The sequence below is a fragment of the Mus musculus genome, chromosome 14 (genome assembly GCF_000001635.26).
Source record: "Mus musculus strain C57BL/6J chromosome 14, GRCm38.p6 C57BL/6J".
Classification (NCBI taxonomy): Eukaryota; Metazoa; Chordata; class Mammalia; order Rodentia; family Muridae; genus Mus; species Mus musculus.
The window spans coordinates 124,658,286-124,680,234 of record NC_000080.6 but is presented as its reverse complement, the minus strand read 5'-3'; the positions used below and the strand labels follow the sequence as shown (position 1 = coordinate 124,680,234).

Sequence of the window (21,949 nt, the reverse complement as noted above, 5' to 3'; positions counted from 1 at the left end):
GCTGTTTTACTATGACAAACTGAGGGTAAGTTTAACTTTAAAGTGAATTTGATAATGTATACCACACAATTTTACTAGGGCTTCGTGAAAACACAATAATATGGCTTTAAAAGCAATTCATTACAGATTTTTACTACCAATCTTCACAAGCATCTAAGACCTAAATGTATTTTCATATTAGTTTTCATTTTTGACAAATATTATTGATTTAAATTTAGTGTGAATGAACAAGAATTTGACAAAATTCCAAAATGAAACTTAAGAGTCTGGAACTTAAGTTAACATGAAACAAATCTGTATGGATCTTTCCTGATCTAAGATGTAAATCTTTCAAAACAAGACTTAACTCCCATACCTTTGGTCTCTTTTCTGTCACTGGAAATCTGTTTCACTTCATACCTTAGTATTGAACATGGTACTATCTATAGTCACTTTCAGAGTGAATACTCAGTTGATACTGGTTGCATGATTGATTATGACAGCCAGGACCCTTAAGAACTCTTAATTTTCTCTGTCCTGGATAAAAACAAGTCTTTGTTGATATTTATTCAATAATGTTACATTTTACTTCAAATGAATAAATAATAATGTATTAGTAAATATAATAAAGAATTTTTAGATCTTCAAAGATAAACCCAAACAGTACCTAGCATAATAAATTCTCAGTAAGGGTGGAACAAAGAAATAAGTTTTCACCAACAGGTAACGAAGGAGATCATAGATACCTGGTGGCCAACCTTTATTTTAGTCTTGAATTACTTACTATATGGAAATATTTCTCCTTCATAATGCATAGACAACAGTAGAATTTGTAATTTCAAGAAATCTTGATTTGAGAAATACCATTTATACAGGCGGAACATAAATTTTAATAGTTACCAAATTGTTATTCTATTTTGAACAAGTAACTCAATTTTTGTAGAACCTTACAGCTGATGAGTTTGCAGGACAATGCTTTTTACTTGATGATTTCTCTGGCTTTTTCAGTGAGACTTTGTGGGATACTCTGAAACCCCAGGAAGACACTAAAGCATATTATAAAAATAGCATAAAATATGTTTCTGATTTATGTAAACTTAAATCTAATTGCTTGGTATTGGTTATCTCATTCTTTTTCCTTTAAAACACAATTCCACTCTTCATTTTTTCCCCAGTCTTCTTCATAGTAAGTCATTCAGCAGTAGATGCATGTGTTCCTTTTCTCTGTCTCCCAAACAGTTTTAGACTCTGTTTAATCTTAGCAACTGTTTTAAACTGTAGAACATGACTATTTTTGACACATAAAAGCATTGGCATTTCCCCCCCTAATTTCTTATCTTTAATAGCACTTACTCATCTTAAATTCTTCTTTTATGCTAGTGTAAAATTTATTGTTTCCCAAAAAAAATTTGTAACAAATTTTAGCATTTGGAAATACTTTATAATTATCAGAACACTAAGGAATATGAAAGATGTTTATTATTTTTATGGACAATAATAATAAAGAGATTTTATAAGCTAGTCTCTTTAAACAATCTTCAATTCCTTAAAGATTTATCTACTACACACTTACTACTTAAGAGACAGTTTCATGGTAAAGGTCGTAGTTTTAATTTTTTTTAACAAATAACCTGGAATTTCTAAGCTAACAGCTAAAGATAGGGTTAACTTTTAAATTATAGTTTAATGCATAACTTTAACATACTTAAAGGAGAGTGAGAGTGGTCAGTTTCTCTAGTCCTAGATTCTCAGCTCAAACATAGAAATTGGCACCAACTCTTATATTCTTAGTAAGAACACTGCTGTTTGTCATATTGTTCTTTGTATTAGTCTGTACTGCCTTGTACACAATACTGTCTGCTCCTTAAACAAAACAAAACAAAGCAAAACAAAACAAAACAAAAACAAAACACCCCAGCAGATCTGCCCCAAATCCTTAGATTTTCTGTATACATACAATACTGAATTAGATTGTACCCATTTTGTTGGGAGATACTGTAGTCTGTGTGATAGGAATAGAGAACTGTAAAGAGTGAGTTTGATGCCGATTAAATTAGCAGCCAGAAATAAGCCACTGGTTAGATCATGAGCTAATCAGAATACTTTCTGTCCAGAAAAGTATTTCAAGGGAATGGACTGTCTAGAAAAGGCATAAATATTGTCCTGTACAAACGACACTCCCCACTAATATGCTTTTCCATCCAGAATTTGGTGCTTGTCCTTTTACCAGACTTTCTAAAAATGTGTATTTGCCATCAACCTGGTTTATATTTTTCCATGAGCATGGTAAGTTAGAGTCACATTCTAAAAAATAAAGGTACCTGAGTTTTCCTTAATATCTAAGAAGAGTTCATGCTACTTTGGAAGATGGAGAGTGGAGTTGGTTTTGTCTGTGTGCAATGGCATTAAACTCCTCCTTTATATATTTTCTAAGGTTTACTCATTATAATTGTTAATTGTAATTTTAAAATTCGCTTTTAGCAGAAGGCGATGAGGCTAGCTCTGAGAGCCAGCAGCAGGCCTATGAGCTGGGAGAGAAGGAAGAGGGTCTCTGGGGTTGGGCTGGAGCAGGGCTGGGGTTGGTGGAGGGGAGCGCTTCAGAGGGGTGGCACACACTGCAGTGACAGTCCCTCCCAGGGCTGGTTGAGGCACCTCACTGGTGACGGGTCTGAAAGCACGTGGCTACGTCATGGAAAGCCAGTCTTTTCAATGCAAACTTCAACTCCTCCTCCTCCCTCTAATGCCTGTAACTCACAGCCGAGGCTGGGCGAGGAATCTGGAGGGGAGATTTTCCTCATGCTTACGGTGGCTGGAGACTGGAAGGAAGAGTGTAGGGAAGGAGGAAGGAGATTTGTGGCGCTTTCTACCTACTACGAGACTGAAAAGGGGAGGGGGCACCTACATTACATCTTCTCTTCGTGACTGAGAACTGCAGGTTCAGTCCGATCCTACGGAGCTCTGGCGATTGCTTGTTTAAAAAAAAAAAAAGAAAGAAAGAAAGAAAGAAAAAATTGACCGCGGGAGAAGGAAGGCTCAATCTTTGGCAGCCAGACTCGTCTTGGAGGTTGTATTGGTGTGAGAGTGTGTGTGGTGGTGGTTCATTTTTTTCTTTCTTTTTTTTCTTTCTTTTTTTTTTTCTTTTTCTCTTTTTTCTTTTTTTTTCCCCCCTTCTCTCCTAGGGGCTACACAATGGCAGTCTTCTCTCGCTAAGATGAATCCGGCTTGCCTTCTGCAGATCCGCCCATCTTCAGTTCCATTTAGTAAAAGGCTATGATTTTCTCTTTGGGGATCTTTTGTGCATTACTGTTCTCCCTGGTTAGTTCTGGTCTCGGTTGGGATTTCTTTGCTTTTTTTTGTTTGGCTTCATGTGAAAAAGGATTTTTTTCTCTCCAACCCTTTGGTCATGATCCAGTGGTGATCAAGAGGGGATAAATCATTCACCCTGGCCGACAAAAAACAATCGCTGAGAAGTCTCAAAGAGATATACCACGTGAGGGGAAAAAACTGGGAGAAGATCCGGAATATTAACGTTTTTCCTATGGTAAAACCGGTGCCCCTCTTCAGGAGAACTGATTTCAAGTTATTATTATGCAACCACAAGGGCCTCTTCTTTCTCAGGGTGTCTAAGCTGCTGGGTTGCTTTTCGCCCAAATCAATGTGGTTTCTTTGGAACATTTTCAGCAAAGGAACGCATATGCTGCAGTGTCTTTGTGGCAAGAGTCTTAAGAAAAACAAGAACCCAACTGGTAAGCAAAGCATGCATCATATTCTGTTTTTCCTGGTAATATCCGTCTGTTGCTCACGGAGCTAGGTCTGCAGTTTTGCTATGCAGGAGGCCGGGGAACATGCAAGAAACCCGGACAGTGTTGCATACAGAGGTGTTGCATGAATAAACAAGTAGCCACCGCCGGATCTGCGTCCTCCCGACCCGAAAACCGTGATCAACAGCTCTTAGCTGTGACACAATCCATCATTAGGAGGGAGGAGGAAACTTTTTTTTATCCCCCACTAAGTGAATGTCTGGTGGAATATAGAAGGGCTTATGGCTATGGCTGTGCCAGGAAAAAGAGCCAAGAGCTTGCCTTACTTCTGCTCCTCTGGGGACATAGCTTTAGACTTTCTGATTAGCTTGCACAATATTCGCCACCCCATCACCTTTAGCAAAGTAAAAGCGCCCCCCTCCCTCACGGCCTGGATCCTCCGTCAGCCCCCGCCTCCCTCCCCCGTCTAGTTCTGGGTGCTATTAACTCATTCCCTAGTCTGCCTCTGACACATCCAGCCTGAGAACACTGAACACGGGAGCAGGGCTTGTGCCTAGGGGAACCAGGACCCAGAGGACAAGCTCAGTCTCTCTAGTATATGACATTTAAGTCCCTTCTTTTAAAAACCAGCGTGGAAACCTTACGTGTGGGTCCCACACTATGTGTGTGTGGACGAACAGAGAGGGTCCTTGCCTTATGCCTCCTGGCGATCATGCGCCCTATTCCAAAGGGCTCCAACCAGGGAAACTTGCAGTATATTACATAAGAAATGCAAATGCAGGTGATTCGGGGAGCTGGGTCCCAGGGGTTTACTTTCCAGTGTATATCTAGTCTGAGGCATTTGGGAGCAGCCAAGTGGGCGAGCAACCCTCAGGCAGTCAGGCCGGAGGGCTGCCTGATGGTGGCAGCTGTGGCAAAGGAACCTGGGTGCAGCCTTTCCTCAAATCATTTCCGCTGTCAGCCAGGAGTGTGCACTATCCTATGGCTGGGATACGGTGGGAAACGACCTGGAGCGGGTTTTGTGTCTGGAGTTATGCTGGAGGGGCGGGGGATCCTCTGTCCTGCAGTGACAGCGGGCGATGGAGATTGCTGAAGCTAGCACTGCGGTGCACTAGATCATAGCTCTCCGCGGCCGCCCTGACACCTGGAGCTCACAGCCGGCCAGGGCATTCAGAACTCCCACGGCTGGGCAGCAAGTGGCTGTTGTCTCTCAGCCTCTGAACCCAGCAAATGTAGCATGGCCTGGATGACGCTCTTGGAGGGGGGCTGCAGTCCGAGGCTGCAGGGAGAACAGAGGAGCGTGGGTGGGCGGGGATAGAGGCAGTGGGTGTGGAGGTCGAGGAAGCTTTGCGGCCACCACTTCTGCAGCAAAAGGCAAGGTGCCTGCGAGTTGTTAAGAGTGTCCAAATGGGCAGATGTTACTGTGCTGAGACCAAGGGAAGTTGCCCCTAGCTGGGACGCTTAGGGGACTGTGGAGGCTCTGGGAGGAGCCAGCTATTGGCTTCCAGGAGGGCTCCCCACTGCAGTGGAATTGTTGCCTCTGTCCTACCCTACTCCCTGTGTTCTAAATCCACTCCTTGCCTACCAGTTTTCATTACTGTCCCCTGTCTTTTTACTTTTCTGTTCTTTAACTACTCAGCGTTTAGCAACTTTGAATTGATGTTCCCATCCTGAGATTTGTCCAAGGGACAGCAGATTGAGGCGTAATCTTACTTACCATGACATTACTGATTCAGCCCTGAGGTATACTCCTGGCCATTGGCAGCTAGCCTGAAACCATCGATGCCTGGTTCAAATAATACACAGCTACATCTGCAGCAACGGTTCATGGCCTGGGCATGAAATAGTTGTCTGCAGGACTTCCCAAAGTGGGACAGGTCAAAGGCTGTAGTTGCAAGGGAGGGGCTACTACTTCGCACAGTAAAAATAGTAGCCGTTTGAAGCCTTCTTGTGTTCTGTGAAAAGATTTAGTTCTCTTCCGAGAACGGAACACAGTAAAAAGTCTTTCTTTTTTGAGACTTGACCATTTGTCTAGGGACCTCAAACTCAGCCCTTCCATAATACAGGGGAATGAGAAATAACTCAGAGGTGGAGAAACAGTAAGCTTGTTTTCAAGACTTTTATGTTTTTATTGTAAATAATTTTACTGAAAATGCTGACCACCCCTGCTCAATTGAATATCTTTTTATTATAAGACTTGCCCCTTCCCATCCACTTTCATCTCTCTAGAATAACTTCCTCTTTCCAAAGTACTTTGGAAGTTGTTAAACTAATGATTATTTATTTTAGGGAGAAATTTATTTTGCAGCTAATGTACTTGAATGGTGAAGTGGAGGGGTTAACCTACGATGTGTCTGATAATATAGATGACTATTCTAATAGGATAGTTAAGGCTCAGATTGCCAGGGATTTGAGTCTAAACTGGAAGTCAGAGCACTTAGTAGATTCCCCAACCCCCCACCAAAATAAAAAAAAAATGTGTTAAACTGTGGAGCTCACCTTCAAAAGGCTGGACTCAAACCCATGTCTGCCATTTCCTTTGAATATTGTACTTGGTGAGGTCTATTCTCCTGCTATTAACATGAAGCCTATAATCATTTGCAACTTTTTGATCCCAAGATAGCAGTACAGCTAAGAATTTAATTGGGTAATTAAAATAAAACAGGGACCAAAATCCTCTTAACTGTTAAAAACAAAAAGAACAGATTGGCTACCACCTATTATGTTATCTTAAATCTACAAGGAAGACAATTAACTTGTTTCAAACTAAAAAGCTTGACAGAATGCTGCCAAGCACTAGGGAATTTGTTGCAAAGCATTGCCTCCTTAATATTTCAGAGGCAGATTTTAGGTTGGTTTTTCTTCCCAATATTTGCAAGTTTTGAAATAATTTACTGATTATTTTCAGCTTTGAAATCCTCAACAATTGTGGAGAATTAAGATAAAGGTTCCTGAGAATTTTAGAGGCATGGATTTAATGGTGAAATTTATTCATCAACTCAGAACTTACTAATCAACTCCATAGTATTGCATTGTTCTGTAGTTGTGTTATGTGATAATCTAATGAGAAAAGAACATGTAGCATGCTTTTGGGCTACATTAAAAAAAAACAAAATAGCTTAAACTTTTTTGGATGTAAAGTAAATCTATGAATTTCATGAAAATACCTAGTATTTTACAGCACAGTGATTATCAGAGAACACATTTTGATGTATACATGTGCTCAAATGTCCCACTTTCTGTTATTTTCCTAGCACAGCAATAGCTAGGAAATTAAGGAATATTACCTGCTGTAGCTTTTGCTGTCAGTATGAGTCATGCAAGGTGACTGTATTTTAGGCAAATCATTAAGTAGGAATAATAAGTACAAGATTTTTTTTTTTTTTTTTTGGGCCTGGAGGAGGCTTGTAATGTTTCCTTGAACCAGTTTAATAGTTTAGAATGACCAATGTGTATATCAGACTTGTTTAGGAAATAAACTAGGTCACTGCTTTTGAAGCACAGAGTGATAAGGTAATAAATAAGGTTGATAAGTACTAAGGTTGTGTCACTTGTCTGTCCAGATTCCTAAAACCAGTAAAGGAGTCAGGGACTCTTTCACATGCTGTATCCAATATACCACTTGCTAGATCCCCAAGCCTCCTTATCAATTCTGGAAATTGTGGAAAACTCAGATTTTAAGATACTTTATAATGTGTGAAAATTTTCTTAAGTACAGGTATCTGTGGTGGGAGGATGTGTAGGAAGCATATTACCTAGACATAGCTTCACAGAGTGCACTGGGAACATTCCATAGACCCATTGCCTCTGGTGTTCCCTTTTCTGAACTCAGCCTCATCTGCTAAGTAACTAACTCAACCACAGAACCAGGAGAGGCTGATAGCAGCCATAGCACCTTCTGTTTCTTACTGGCATTGGTATCTTTAAGACCCATTTTTTAAAAACTAATTATTTTCTGTATACCAAACACCTAGTATGTTAGGGCAATTCATTTACACATAGATTTTAAAAAGTTACTTGCATATAGGTGTGCCACATCCTTTTGAAGTGAGAAAATAGGGAGACTGGAAAGAAAATACCAGTAAGCTCTCCCTTTTCCCCTTCTCAACCTGCAGTCTTACACTGGGGTTTTGCAGAGCTGGGTCAGCCAGAAATTGGCAACTCTAAACACCAAGTGGGCAGAAAATGAAAACATCAAATTCAGATAGCATGACTAGAACAGGAAACAGGTGGAAGGTTCTTCTTGTAACATTTTTAAACCGAGGTGTGTCTGGACTCCATCTAGAAAGTTTTAGTTATTGAGGTAAGGTGAGTTATACAGAGTAGTGCCACTTTATGAATCAAAGGTAGCATTTTTAGCTAGGCTAAGTTCTGAATTTCTAGGAGAATGGATTTTTTTCTTTTCTTTAGGTTGACATCCAAGTTAACAAGTATAAAGTCACCTTTAACAATGTAGATGATGTTCAAATGATGCATTGCTATTTGAATATGATAAAGCTAACTTTATACTGTGCTTCACATTTCCCACAGTCGACTATTACTTTATATGTTTGAATCTAGCTTTCCACGTTTTAGCAAGGCATACACTGGAAACTTTTGTGTTTTCATACAAATGGTAACAAGGACAACAACCAATGTTTTTACTCTTTTATACAGTTTGGAGTCATACTTCATTCATACTGACTCATACGTTTTATATAAATACCATGTGTATGTATCAAAGTGGAAGCATTTATTCCAAATAGTTTCTCATGGCTTAGAGGGAAACAGTTGAGACACTTGGACAGTGTGGCACAAATTTTGCCTCTGTGAAGTTTAAACCAGTCATTGCATTATACATAGGATTGAAAAACAAACATACACCACTGAGCCCAACTTAGCCACACCCTCGGGTCAATGTGGGTCAGAGATAGATCTACTTATTCATCTACCTGCTAGTGTTTAGTCTATACGTGTTTCCTTAGATCTTTAGTTAATGCACCATGCATCAGATCCAGGTGTGAGTTAAACCTGGACATTGGAGAGTAGGGGATTTTCTGAGGGAGACTGTTCAATTTCTCAATTTATTTCCTTATATGCAATTCCAGTATTTTGTTATTCTGTTTTGGAATGGCCACTGCATCTAGATGTTTTCTTGTGTATTTCTCCAGTTGCTACACAATCATGCTTCTACTTTAGTAAAAAATGTGGGATGATTGGGAAGTCAAAAGGAAGAACTACTAGAATTTTTTTTCAATCATGGAAGTCAAAAGGTAGAGAGTCTGTTTTATAGAGATCACTGACAGTGGTGTTAGACACTACTACATTTCCTGTTTCCTGACAAAGCTTCTGCTAGAGATGGCAGAAAAAATGTTGCAGTGAAAAGTTGATGGCTCTAAAAAGCTGATTCACAGCATTGTGCCCCTCTTAGTATGATTGTTGGTTAAGTTCATTCAGTGTTCACTTCCTTCCTGAATGATGAAAACAAAACTAACACACAAATGTAAGTAGGGAAGCACAAATGGTGGTGACAGTGTCAATGTTCAGCTCTCTGTACAGTTGGGTGACTTTACAAAAGAGTCCTGAGTCTGAAAATTCTGAAACCTGTGGTATATTCCTCACACCAGAGCATTCTCTAAGAAAATTAAGCCAAGGGTTAATTTCATTCTTTCTTGCCCTTAAAATAAAAAATGAAGACTGAAGACCCCACCTGGTTCCCTAGGAGGCAGGACTGGCTTAATTTTATTATCTGGTTCTTTCTTGTTCCTCTTTTGTGGAAGTCAAGTGATTTATTTCTTTCTCTAAGGCAGTATCTGGGACCCTCTTTTATGGTCTTTCTCTTTCTTCCTTCCTTCCTTCCTTCCTTCCTTCCTTCCTTCCTTCCTTCCTTTCTTTCTTTCTTTCTTTCTTTCTTTCTTTCTTTCTTTCTTTCTTTCTTTCTTTCTTTCTTTCTTGTCATTGAGTTGGCAGCTGTTTCTAATGATGCCTTCTCACTTCTCGCATTCCGTTCTTTTGCAGTTTAAAAGGCAGTAATTTTCTAACCTTTTGGCTCAATATACTTCCAACCACCAAATTATTTTGCTTCCTTTAGTTGGGAACCACTTTGGTAGGGTGGAGGATGCTGGGCCACTGTGCCTTTGGAATGAGAAGCTTGGAGTTTGTATCAGGAACAACAAAGTTTGGCAGAATCTATAGCTTTGGGTAGAGGCCCTTGGCCTCTAGAAAACTGTTAACATTCCGTGCATAACCTAGTCTTAAAACTCTGTAGTTCTGATCTGTTCACAGCACGGAAATCCTTTGGAGATTTAGCTGAAGTTGGTGACAACAACAGGCTGCCAAAGGCAGGTTTTCCTTTCTGCCCAGCAGTCTTATATTTCCTAGACTTGCGAAGGGGTTTGTGTGTAGGGGTGTGGGGTGTGGGGTGTGGGGTGTGTGTGTGTGTGTGTGTGGGTAGGGGGTAGGGCAGTTACTTTCAATATTCATCCTAGTGGGCTCTGCTAGGCTGAGCAATGTAGTGGAGCTGCCATCGCAGGAGGTTTCTGTTGCCACGGAGATGACCTCTGACCCCGAAAGCATGAGTGGCCCCTTTGCGGGTTGCCTTGGTTGCTATGGCAACTGCAGTATCCAGGATCTTGGCGCTGGAGCAACTTGGGAGCAAGGGCTAGGGAACAGCTACTCTGCCCTCTTCTTTCTAGGATGGGAGCATGGTTGTTATGTGGAGCCCAGACTGCCCTATCGAAGATCCAAGGAAATAAGTAACAAGTCAAAAACTTTGACAGATTTGTAAGTAAAAATCAAAACACTTCTGGAAATAATTATATAGGATAATGAGTTCATTTTTCTTGACTTTTTTTTTTGAAAATCTTAGGGATGGAAAAATGATTTATAATGTAGTCAAGTGTTTTTTATGATTATATATAAAGTTTTGTTAATAGTAGGCATTTTTGCACATATTTTGGCTGGTATGAGAAGCCAAGTAGTACAATTAAAAGCCAGGTTTTCAGATGGATTGTTCCAAATTGGCAGGAAAGGAAAAGGAAGTGAAAAACCTTGTTGGGTTTATATATGTAGTGTACTTTTGCTTCCCAGATGCAAATGAAAGTGCTTGTAATTAAAACGTCTTCCCCCTCTGTAACATTTTGTTGTCTGAGCAATTACAGTGGATCACTGAAGTGAGCCATAACCTTTTCTACAAAGCTGTCTCTTAAATAGAGTGTAGCTTAGGAGGATTCACCATCTCTCTTCTTCACATTTTCTATATGAAATATAGTACCGAACTGTACCTGAAAAGCAAAAATAAAAGGGTCTAAAGACCAAAAAAAAAAAAAAAAACCCAATATTCTTTAAGTGGGATTAAAATGAAAACAGTCTGAACCTTGTATTCCTTCACTGTATTCCTGTTGAACATCAGGTGTTATAAGCATTAAGCAAAGAAAGACTTTGTTTGCTAAGAGACCTTACTTAGTTTGCCAATTAAACACTTAACATTCGTCATTCTGTATTACAGTTTTACTCTTAGGTGAATTTAAAAAGTAAGCCAATATATTAAAAGTGTCCCCTTTTATGATTAACATGGCTCATAAGATTTAGATTTTTTAGATTTTTTTTATTAGCTAAAAAATATTCTTCCATTTACAATGGTAACTGAATGAAGTAAAAATCTTTGTATATCATATATATAATAATAGATACTAAATAGGAGAAAGACGTTTTAAAAGTTAATTAAATAAAAATACGGAAGTATACATTTTAGGGGGTACTATAGGATGTTTTGACAAATATATGTGATAATATAGGAGATACTTTGAGTAAATGGATGATGAATGCTAGAAATATTTAAGGGTACAGGAACCAATCTAATGTGGGATATTCTAGCTTATCTTCTATTTCTATAACTGTACGAGACCAAGTAATTTAATGAAGAGAAGTTGGCAGTTGGTGGCTGTTTGGGGACGGAATATCATTCACTCTTTAAGATATGGCCACTGGGCTGGTGAGATGGCTCAGTGGGTAAGAGCACCCGACTGCTCTTCCGAAGGTCTGGAGTTCAAATCCCAGCAACCACATGGTGGCTCACAACCACCTGTAATGAGATCTGACTCTCTCTTCTGGAGTGTCGGAAGACAGCTACAGTGTACTTACATATAAAAAAAAAAAAAAAAAAAAGAAGTAAGATATGGCCACTGGTAGGCTTTCCATGCTCTAGTAAATGTGCCTCCACCCATTTACTTAGTAGCCTTAGTAGGCTATCAGAAAGAGAGAAAAAAAAAAAAGAAATGAAGTTGGGGGAACATGATGAAAGAAATATAGGATTTAGGGGCAGGAGATAGGGAAGTAATATCATATTTTGTTGTACAGACATATGAAGTTACCAAAGAATGAAAAAACACAATAAAAACTATGAAGCTCCAGAATAAACAGTTTACAAGTCTTCAGACTGGTAAATAAAAAAAATCTGAGTATAAACCAAAGTGATTTGATGCTAAGGCAAATACCCTTAAGTATCTACACTGTAGCTGTCTCTTTACAGAGCATGGTAGGCATATACATACACACACACACACACACACACACACACACACACACACACACACACATTATATATATACACAAATACATATTTGTTTTTGTGAATCATCTTGACATAAAACTAAAATGAACCACTACAAATTTGACCTTTAGAAACCTGGAGTTTAATGTCATTTTTGATAGTTATTTTAAATTTATTAAAATGAAAATTATTTATACTTGATGCATTTTTACAGTTGTGGGTTATAATTATAACAAAAATCTAATCAGGATTTAGATCATCACTGATCACTCCAGAAAAAAATTTCCTCTCTCTTTCAGAAGTGTTCTGACTTTAACTTGTTATAGTCAAATAACCCATCACTAAATCATAGTGTGTTTCTTTCAGAAGGCATAATGCGTCTTCTGAAGCAAAACATAGTCTGTGATCCAAACTAGTTGAGGGATCTTTTCTTGGCCAAAAAACAAGTAATCAAGGTCAGAGAACAGGGATTCTGGTGACCCCAAGTAACTTGCTCATCTGTGGAAAAGATTATATTAACTTTTATAATTACAGTAAAGGAGAAAATCATGTTAGCACATTTAGAAAATACTGGGGCAGTGGAGTTATCATGTTTTGGATGTTATAACATTTTTAGCTTTAGGGCTGGTGGGAGCCAGTAGACCGAAAAATTTCAAAAGTTTTAAAAGTAACAAGGGTGTTAGGTCAGATACAAAGGTTGAAAGTGAATGGCTAATAGATGGGCTTAAAAGTAGCCAAAGACAACTTTGGCTCCATCTGTAACCATCTCAGTTGTCACAGTAACCAATGATAAAAGTTCTAGGAGTTAATTACTCTGTAGGATCTCCAGCTAAGAGTGGCTTCTTCAGAGAATATCAGTATATGCTTTTGAGATTCACCTGTGTCCTTGCTGTTATACTGGTAGGTTTTAAAGGGGTCGGGCGGGGCGGGGGGAGCTTTGGCTTTTACTTTGTAAGCTGGAATTTTCTAATTGAACAGAATGATGTTAACATCCATAAGTTGTCAGGAACAACAAAATGTCAAAGAGTATGGAACTTTTAATCTTATCATAGGATGCAGAGCTGTTAGTGCAAGACAAGGAGACTCCCGGAACATATAAAAAGGACTTTATTACTCAGGAAAAACAGGCAGGCTGGGATACATGTCCTTATCATCTCATGGTGTTCTACATGATCTTTGGTTCTGTAGAAGTAATGTTCAGTGGCTTAGAAGACACCTGTACACAGATCCACCATGTACTAATGGATTCAGCAGGGTGGCATATTCCTTCATAATAATATCTCTTATGAAAAGTTAACTGTACTACTATCCTAAAAGCAGGAAAGGCTCATAATGATAATGCTTTAAAAATAAAATACAATAAAATTATGTGTGTGTCAGCAAAAGGGAACAAAACACAAATCAGAAGGAACAATAATAAAAAATTATAATAAAGTAGTAGGATGTGTTCTGAGGACTTCATGGCTGGGAAAGACTCCTCTTCACTACTATATGGAATAACTGAAAAGGGGAATGTATAATTCTCAAGCAATGGTCTCCTCTCCACCACTGTACTTCTTATAACTAAAGGTAATGAACAAGAATTATTTGATTTTTCTCTAAATTTTGTCTAATTTTTGTTCTCATTTTTTTATAACTTTTTGGCTTATATTTTATATTTATTTTTATTGGGTTTTTTAATTTATTTACATTTCAAATGTTGCCCCTTCCCCATCTCCCTTCTGCAAACCCTCCATCCCATCCCCTCTTTCCCTCTAAGAGGGTGCTCCCCCATCTACCTACCCACCACCTATATCTACCTCACTGATGTAGCATCCCCCTTCATGAGACATCAAGCCTCCACAGGACCAAGAACCTCCCTTCCCATAGATGCCAGATAAGGCAATCTTCTGATAGAGCCTGGACCCATCCATATATATACTTTGGTTGGTGGTTTAATCCCTGGGAGCTTTGGCGGGGGTGGGGATCCAATTGGTTGATATTGTTGTTCTTCCTATGGGGTTGCAATCCCCTTCAGCTCTTTTCAGTCCTTCCACTCACTCTTCCATTGTGGTCTCTGGGCTCAGTCTGATGGTTAGCTGTGAGTATCTGCAACTGTATTTGTCAGGTACTGGCAGAGCCTCTCAGAGGACAGCTATACCAGGCTTCTGTCTGCAAGCACTTCTTGGCATCAGCAATAGTGTCTGGGTTTGGTGTCTGAAAATGGGTTGGATCCCAAGGTGAGGCAGTCTCTGGAGGGCCTTTCCTTCAGTCTCTGCTCCACTTTTTGTCCCTACATTTCCGTTAGACAGGAACAATTCTGGGCTAAAGATTTTGAGTTAAGTGGACGGGACCCATCCCTCAACTGGGGACCATTCCTATTTACTGGAGGTGGTCTCTTCAGGTTCTATCTCCCTCCTGTTGGGTATTTTGGCTAATGTCATCTCCATTGGGTCCTAGAAGCCTCTTGCATCCCTGGTTCTGGGACTTTCTAGTGGTTTCCCCATCCCCCGCCTCTGCTACTTATTTATCTTCACTCTTCTGGCCCTTTGGACTTCTCTCCTGCCTATTTCCATACCTGATCCTGACCCTGCTTTTTCCCTCTGCCCCCCTTCCCCACTCAGCTCCCTCCCTCCCTCCGTCCCTCCCTCCTTCTCTCCCTCTCTCTGCCTCCGTGATTATTTTGTTCCCCCTTCTAAGTGGGATTGAAACATCCACACTTTGGCTTTCCTTCTCATTAAGCTTCATATGGTCTGTGAATTGTATCGTGGGTATTCTGAACTTTTAGGCTAATATCCACTTATCAGTAAGTACATACCATGCATGTCTTTTTGGGTCTGAGTTACCTCACTCAGGATGACACTTTTTAGTTCTATCCATTTGCCTACATAATTCATGAAGTTGTCGTTTTTAATAGCTTAGTAGTATTCCATTGTGTAAATGAACTACACTTTCTGTATCCATTGTTCGGTTGAGGGACATCTAGTTGTTTCTAGCTTCTGGCTATTATAAATAAGACTGCTATGAAAATTTGGAAGCATGTGTCCTTGTTATATGTTGGAGCATCTTTTGGGTATATATCCAATAGTGGTATAGCTGGGTTTCAGGTAGAACTATTTCCAATTTTCTGAGGAACCACCAGATTGATTTTCAAAGTAGTTGTACAAGCTTTCAATCCCACCAGCCATGGATAAGTGTTCGTCTTTCTTCCCATTTTCACCAGCATCTGTGGTCTGACAGCTTTCTAAATAAAGAGAGAAGGAGGTTTGATTCTTCACAGTGTGGAAGGAACTAGTATGCACCTGCTTCTTTGAAAGATGATGTTTCTGAAACACTCAGTGGGAAATGAGTAAAAATGCCAACAAGTTATTTGAACACAACCACCCTTTCACAAACTTGTAGCACATTGTATTAGTGCTTTTCTCATTAAAGTGATGAAATATCTGAAAAGAAATAACTTAATGGAGAAAAGGTTTATTGTGGCTCATCATTTGAGGGTTATCATAGTGAGGAACATAAGGATGTGCAACATATTGTACCTGCAGCTAGGAAGCAGAGGAGAATGACTACTAATGTTCCTTATTCTCTTATTTCTACGTAATCCAAGACCCTAGTCTATGGGATGGTGTTGCCCACATTAACTGAAGTGGATTTTCCTCCTCAGTTAAACCTCTCTGGAAACTCTGTTCCAGACACAGAGCTGTGTATCTTAGGTGAGTCTAAAGTCCATCAATCTGACAATATTAACCATTACAGGCATCTTTTTCTGAAGTGATTTAAGGTGCTGTTTTGGCTCTAATCGTGCTGGTTATTGTTAGTGGAGACATACATTAAGGAACAGTTTACCACAGACACACTTTTGGGAACTAGTGTTTGTCTTATAGTTTCCGTTACAAATTTTAATTGTGTATTAGGGAATCAGTATCTTTGTTTTAATGTTTGAAATGGTACAAAATTTATATCATGATATTTTAAGAATGATAACTTATAGTAAAGAGCAAATCTTATTAGTATCTAAAAAATAAGGCATTAAATTAGAAGTTATAATCTCTTTGATTTACAGCTAGAATTAGAGTTTCTAAGACTGGTATGCATATGGCCACATATATATAGGGATGAGCATAAGTTCCTTTTAGGTGCTGATGGTGGTAGAATAATGTGTTTGGAGCCAATGAAACTTAAATTCAAATTCTCTGTTGGGTGGGTGAGTGAGTAGTGATTGAATCAAACTTTTATTTTACTTTCTTTGCAAATTAGAGAGAAAGAAATAGACAACTAATTGCATAACACCACAGGACGAGATACTGAGACATTAAGAAAAGGGCCTGACTGCTTTTACCTAAGTATAACTGAACAACAACAACAACAACAAAAACAACAACAACAACAAAAACAACAACATGTGCATTTTGTGCAGGTAAAGATGCCACATCAGATCATGGTCTAATCTGTGTCATCTGAGTAAGTGCCTATCACCTCACTGATTCCCTCAGGTGTCCACTGACTCATGAGAGCACAAGTAAGGATGCTTAAGGTCATTCAGTTAACTTGTGACTTATAGTTTTCCTCTTTCATGCTTCTAAGTCAAAGTAGACAGAGGTAGTATCTATCTCTGTGCACCTTGATATCAGCTTCTGTTTACTATCATTTTCATTAAAATGTTAATATTTTAATGTGAGACAAATCTTTGTACTTCTCTTACATTTTTAACACTGTTAAATGGTTTAAATGCAATTGTGTAGTTGTAGAAAAGTGATTTTCAGGTAACAATACAGTACATTTATTTCTTGTTATATTGCATTATGGCAAAACTGGCCATAATTACATAATGAACAGTGACATGCTACTTTACCTCACAGATTCAATTGTAGTTTGAACTTTTCTAAGATTCAGAGAAACACTAAGCATTTAAATATACTTATAGTTATGAATGTATAATAGATATTTCAATTGGACATTTGTGTTCTTATTCCACCTGCTGGCCAGCACAATCTTTTACCCAAGAGAACTACTGATACAGGGTCTGTATTAACAATAATTTAAAAGCAACAAGTAAAAGCTCAGATGTAGGTTGGTACAACTGTTGATACTTTCAGTTCTTAAACTTATGACTATGAAAAACAGTGTAATAGTTGTACTAGATAGTTTTGTGGCTCTCAGATATTCCTGAATTTTGTTTTGTTTTAAAGTCAGGGATTTACTATGTAGCTCAAGCTGGTCTTGAACTAACAATCTTCTTGTCTCATCCTCCTGGATGCATACATTATGGATGTGTGCTACCACACTTGGTTATTCTTTGTCCTTTTAGGTGGTCTACCTGTAGTTTGATGGAGAATGCACTGTGCAAAGTGTCCCAAGTCTCTAAATTTACTTTTGTTAAAGCACTTGTTTTGATACAGCATCTTCCTATGGAGCAATGAAGGGATAAACTGATTTTTCTCCTTTGTTCTTCCCCACTCCCCTTCACCTCATGTAAAGAACAGTAATGTCAAGAACTCCTATTTTTTGACTAAATTAGAAATGGATTTGGACAAAATCGAGAGCTCATGGCTACTCTTGAAATCTCAGAATAAATTCATGTGTCAACTTTCTGCTACCACAACAAATACCTGAGATAATCACTGACAATCAACTTAAGTGAAGAGGTTTATTCTGGCTTGCTGTTTTAGAGTGTTCAGACCATGGCTGATCAGACTTGATTCTTTTAGTGAGACATCTGACTGGGGCAGAAGAAGAGAGTGGAACAGAGTTACTCACTTCAGTGCTAGGTCATGTACTAGAAAAGAGGAAGGAGTTGGAATCATATTATCTTCTCTTTCAGTATGTCTCAGTGACACAAAGATTGCCGATTAGGGACCCCCTCTTAAAAGTTCTACAAAGTTCTACCTCCAGCAAATCCTACCAGTGTGTGCCACTAGAGTACACACGAAGAGACCCATGACTCCAGCTGCATATATATATATGTGTGTGTGTGTGTGTGTGTGTGTGTGTGTGTGTGTGTAGCAGAGGATGGTCTTATTATTATTAAACATCAATGGGAGAAGAGGTCCTTGGCCCTGAGAACGCTCAATGCTACTATGTAGGAGAATGCCAAGACAGGGAAGCAGGAGTGGGTGCAGGGGAGAAAGGGTGGGATAGGGGGTTTTCAGAGGAGAAACGAGGAAAGGGGTAACATTTGAAATGTAAATAAAGAAAATATCTAATAAAAATAAAATAGATATACAAAGTAAGTATTTGCTGAAAGTGAATTGTAAGGAAATATTTTAAAAGAAAAAAAAAAGTTCTACCTCCTTCCAGAGTAAGCCTTTATTACTTGGACCTTTGGGAAACACTAAGTTCCAAACTATAGCAGCTGGGCACATTTTTAAAGGAAAATGAGGTAGTAGATAGTTATAAAACAGGTTGTGACCAGAAACTGATCTATATTCCACATAGCTGACTGGCATCTGTGGGGGCTGTCCTTCAGTAACTGATGCTGACAATAAAACCCAGGGCCTTACACGACACATTCTACCACTGACCTACTTCTGTAACTTTTTGTTGTTGAAATTTATTTGCCTAGAACACCACCACCTGAGGATTCTTTTTCCTCTACATCTTTGATGACTTTTGTTACTATCTTTTTGATTTTAGTCATTTTAGTGAGTATAAATGTGTATGTCTTTATGGTGTTTGGTTGTGTTTTCCTAATTACTTTTTTTTTTTTTTTTTTTTCCATTTTTTATTAGGTATTTAGCTCATTTACATTTCCAATGCTATACCAAAAGTCCCCCTTACCCACCCACCCCCACTCCCCTACCCACCCACTCCCCCCCTTTGGCCCTGGCGTTCCCCTGTACCGGGGCACACAAAGTCTGCGTGTCCAATGGGCCTCTCTTTCCAGTGATGGCCGACTAGGCCATCTTTTGATACATATGCAGCTAGAGTCAAGAGCTCAGGGGTACTGGTTAGTTCATAATGTTGTTCCACCTATAGGGTTGCAGATCCCTTTAGCTCCTTGGGTACTTTCTCTAGCTCCTCCATTGGGAGCCCTGTGATCCATCCATTAGCTGACTGTGAGCATCCACTTCTGTGTTTGCTAGGCCCCGGCATAGTCTCACAAGAGACAGCTACATCTGGGTCCTTTCGATAAAATCTTGCTAGTATATGCAATGGTGTCAGCGTTTGGATGCTGATTATGGGGTGGATCCCTGGATATGGCAGTCTCTACATGGTCCATCCTTTCATCTCAGCTCCAAACTTTGTTTCTGTAACTCCTTCCATGGGTGTTTTGTTCCCACTTCTAAGGAGGGGCATAGTGTCCACACTTCAGTCTTCATTTTTCTTGAGTTTCATGTGTTTAGGAAATTGTATCTTATATCGTGGGTATCCTAGGTTTTGGGCTAGTATCCACTTATCAGTGAGTACATATTGTGTGAGTTCCTTTGTGATTGTGTTACCTCACTCAGGATGATGCTCTCCAGGTCCATCCATTTGGCTAGGAATTTCATAAATTCATTCTTTTTAATAGCTGAGTAGTACTCCATTGTGTAGATGTACCACATTTTCTGTATCCATTCCTCTGTTGAGGGGCATCTGGGTTCTTTCCAGTTTCTGGCTATTATAAATAAGGCTGCTATGAACATAGTGGAGCATGTGTCCTTCTTACCAGTTGGGGCTTCTTCTGGATATATGCCCAGGAGAGGTATTGCTGGATCCTCCGGTAGTACTATGTCCAATTTTCTGAGGAACCGCCAGACTGATTTCCAGAGTGGTTGTACAAGCCTGCAATCCCACCAACAATGGAGGAGTGTTCCTCTTTCTCCACACCCTCGCCAGCATCTGCTGTCACCTGAATTTTTGATCTTAGCCATTCTCACTGGTGTGAGGTGGAATCTCAGGGTTGTTTTGATTTGCATTTCCCTGATGATTAAGGATGTTGAACATTTTTTCAGGTGCTTCTCTGCCATTCGGTATTCCTCAGGTGAGAATTCTTTGTTCAGTTCTGAGCCCCATTTTTTAAGGGGGTTATTTGATTTTCTGAGGTCCACCTTCTTGAGTTCTTTATATATGTTGGATATTAGTCCCCTATCTGATTTAGGATAGGTAAAGATCCTTTCCCAGTCTGTTGGTGGTCTTTTTGTCTTATAGACAGTGTCTTTTGCCTTGCAGAAACTTTGGAGTTTCATTAGGTCCCATTTGTCAATTCTCGATCTTACAGCACAAGCCATTGCTGTTCTGTTCAGGAATTTTTCCCCTGTGCCCATATCTTCAAGGCTTTTCCCCACTTTCTCCTCTATAAGTTTCAGTGTCTCTGGTTTTATGTGAAGTTCCTTGATCCACTTAGATTTGACCTTAGTACAAGGAGATAAGTATGGATCGATTCGCATTCTTCTACATGATAACAACCAGTTGTGCCAGCACCAATTGTTGAAAATGCTGTCTTTCTTCCACTGGATGGTTTTGGCTCCCTTGTCGAAGATCAAGTGACCATAGGTGTGTGGGTTCATTTCTGGGTCTTCAATTCTATTCCATTGGTCCACTTGTCTGTCTCTATACCAGTACCATGCAGTTTTTATCACAATTGCTCTGTAGTAAAGCTTTAGGTCAGGCATGGTGATTCCACCAGAGGTTCTTTTATCCTTGAGAAGAGTTTTTGCTATCCTCGGTTTTTTGTTATTCCAGATGAATTTGCAAATTGCTCCTTCTAATTCGTTGAAGAATTGAGTTGGAATTTTAATGGGGATTGCATTGAATCTGTAGATTGCTTTTGGCAAGATAGCCATTTTTACAATGTTGGTCCTGCCAATCCATGAGCATGGGAGATCTTTCCATCTTCTGAGATCTTCTTTAATTTCTTTCTTCAGGGACTTGAAGTTTTTATCATACAGATCTTTCACTTCCTTCGTTAGAGTCACGCCGAGATATTTTATATTATTTGTGGCTATTGAGAAGGGTGTTGTTTCCCTAATTTCTTTCTCAGCCTGTTTATTCTTTGTGTAGAGAAAGGCCATTGACTTGTTTGAGTTAATTTTATATCCAGCTACTTCACCGAAGCTGTTTATCAGGTTTAGGAGTTCTCTGTTGGAATTTTTAGGGTCACTTATATATACTATCATATCATCTGCAAAAAGTGATATTTTGACTTCCTCTTTTCCAATTTGTATCCCCTTGATCTCCTTTTGTTGTCGAATTGCTCTGGCTAATACTTCAAGTACTATGTTGAAAAGGTAGGGAGAAAGTGGGCAGCCTTGTCTAGTCCCTGATTTTAGTGGGATTGCTTCCAGCTTCTCTCCATTTACTTTGATGTTGGCTACTGGTTTGCTGTAGATTGCTTTTATCATGTTTAGGTATTGGCCTTGAATTCCTGATCTTTCCAGAACTTTTATCATGAATGGGTGTTGGATCTTGTCAAATGCTTTTTCTGCATCTAACGAGATGATCATGTGGTTTTTGTCTTTGAGTTTGTTTATATAATGGATTACATTGATGGATTTTCGTATATTAAACCATCCCTGCATCCCTGGAATAAAACCTACTTGGTCAGGATGGATGATTGCTTTAATGTGTTCTTGGATTCGGTTAGCGAGAATTTTATTAAGGATTTTTGCATCGATGTTCATAAGAGAAATTGGTCTGAAGTTCTCTATCTTTGTTGGATCTTTCTGTGGTTTAGGTATCAGAGTAATAGTGGCTTCATAAAATGAGTTGGGTAGAATAC

General features: G+C 39.2%; 1 protein-coding gene across 4 annotated transcripts in view; it reads left to right on the top strand.

Moving 5' to 3' along the window:
• Positions 1-2,548: 2,548 nt before the first annotated feature.
• Fgf14 (fibroblast growth factor 14) overlaps positions 2,549-21,949 on the top strand; it is a 703,246-nt gene continuing 683,845 nt past the window's right edge. Inside the window, exons 1-2 of one of the 4 annotated variants that reach the window (XM_017315845.2) lie at positions 2,549-3,043; positions 3,661-3,725. In XM_017315845.2, coding sequence (XP_017171334.1) covers positions 3,674-3,725 — 52 coding nt within the window. In that variant the 5' untranslated portion in view covers positions 2,549-3,043; positions 3,661-3,673. Of the gene's footprint in view, positions 10,503-21,949 lie in introns of all 4 variants that reach the window. The other 3 variants (XM_006518549.4, XM_011244952.3, NM_207667.3) reach the window with 3 other exon arrangements.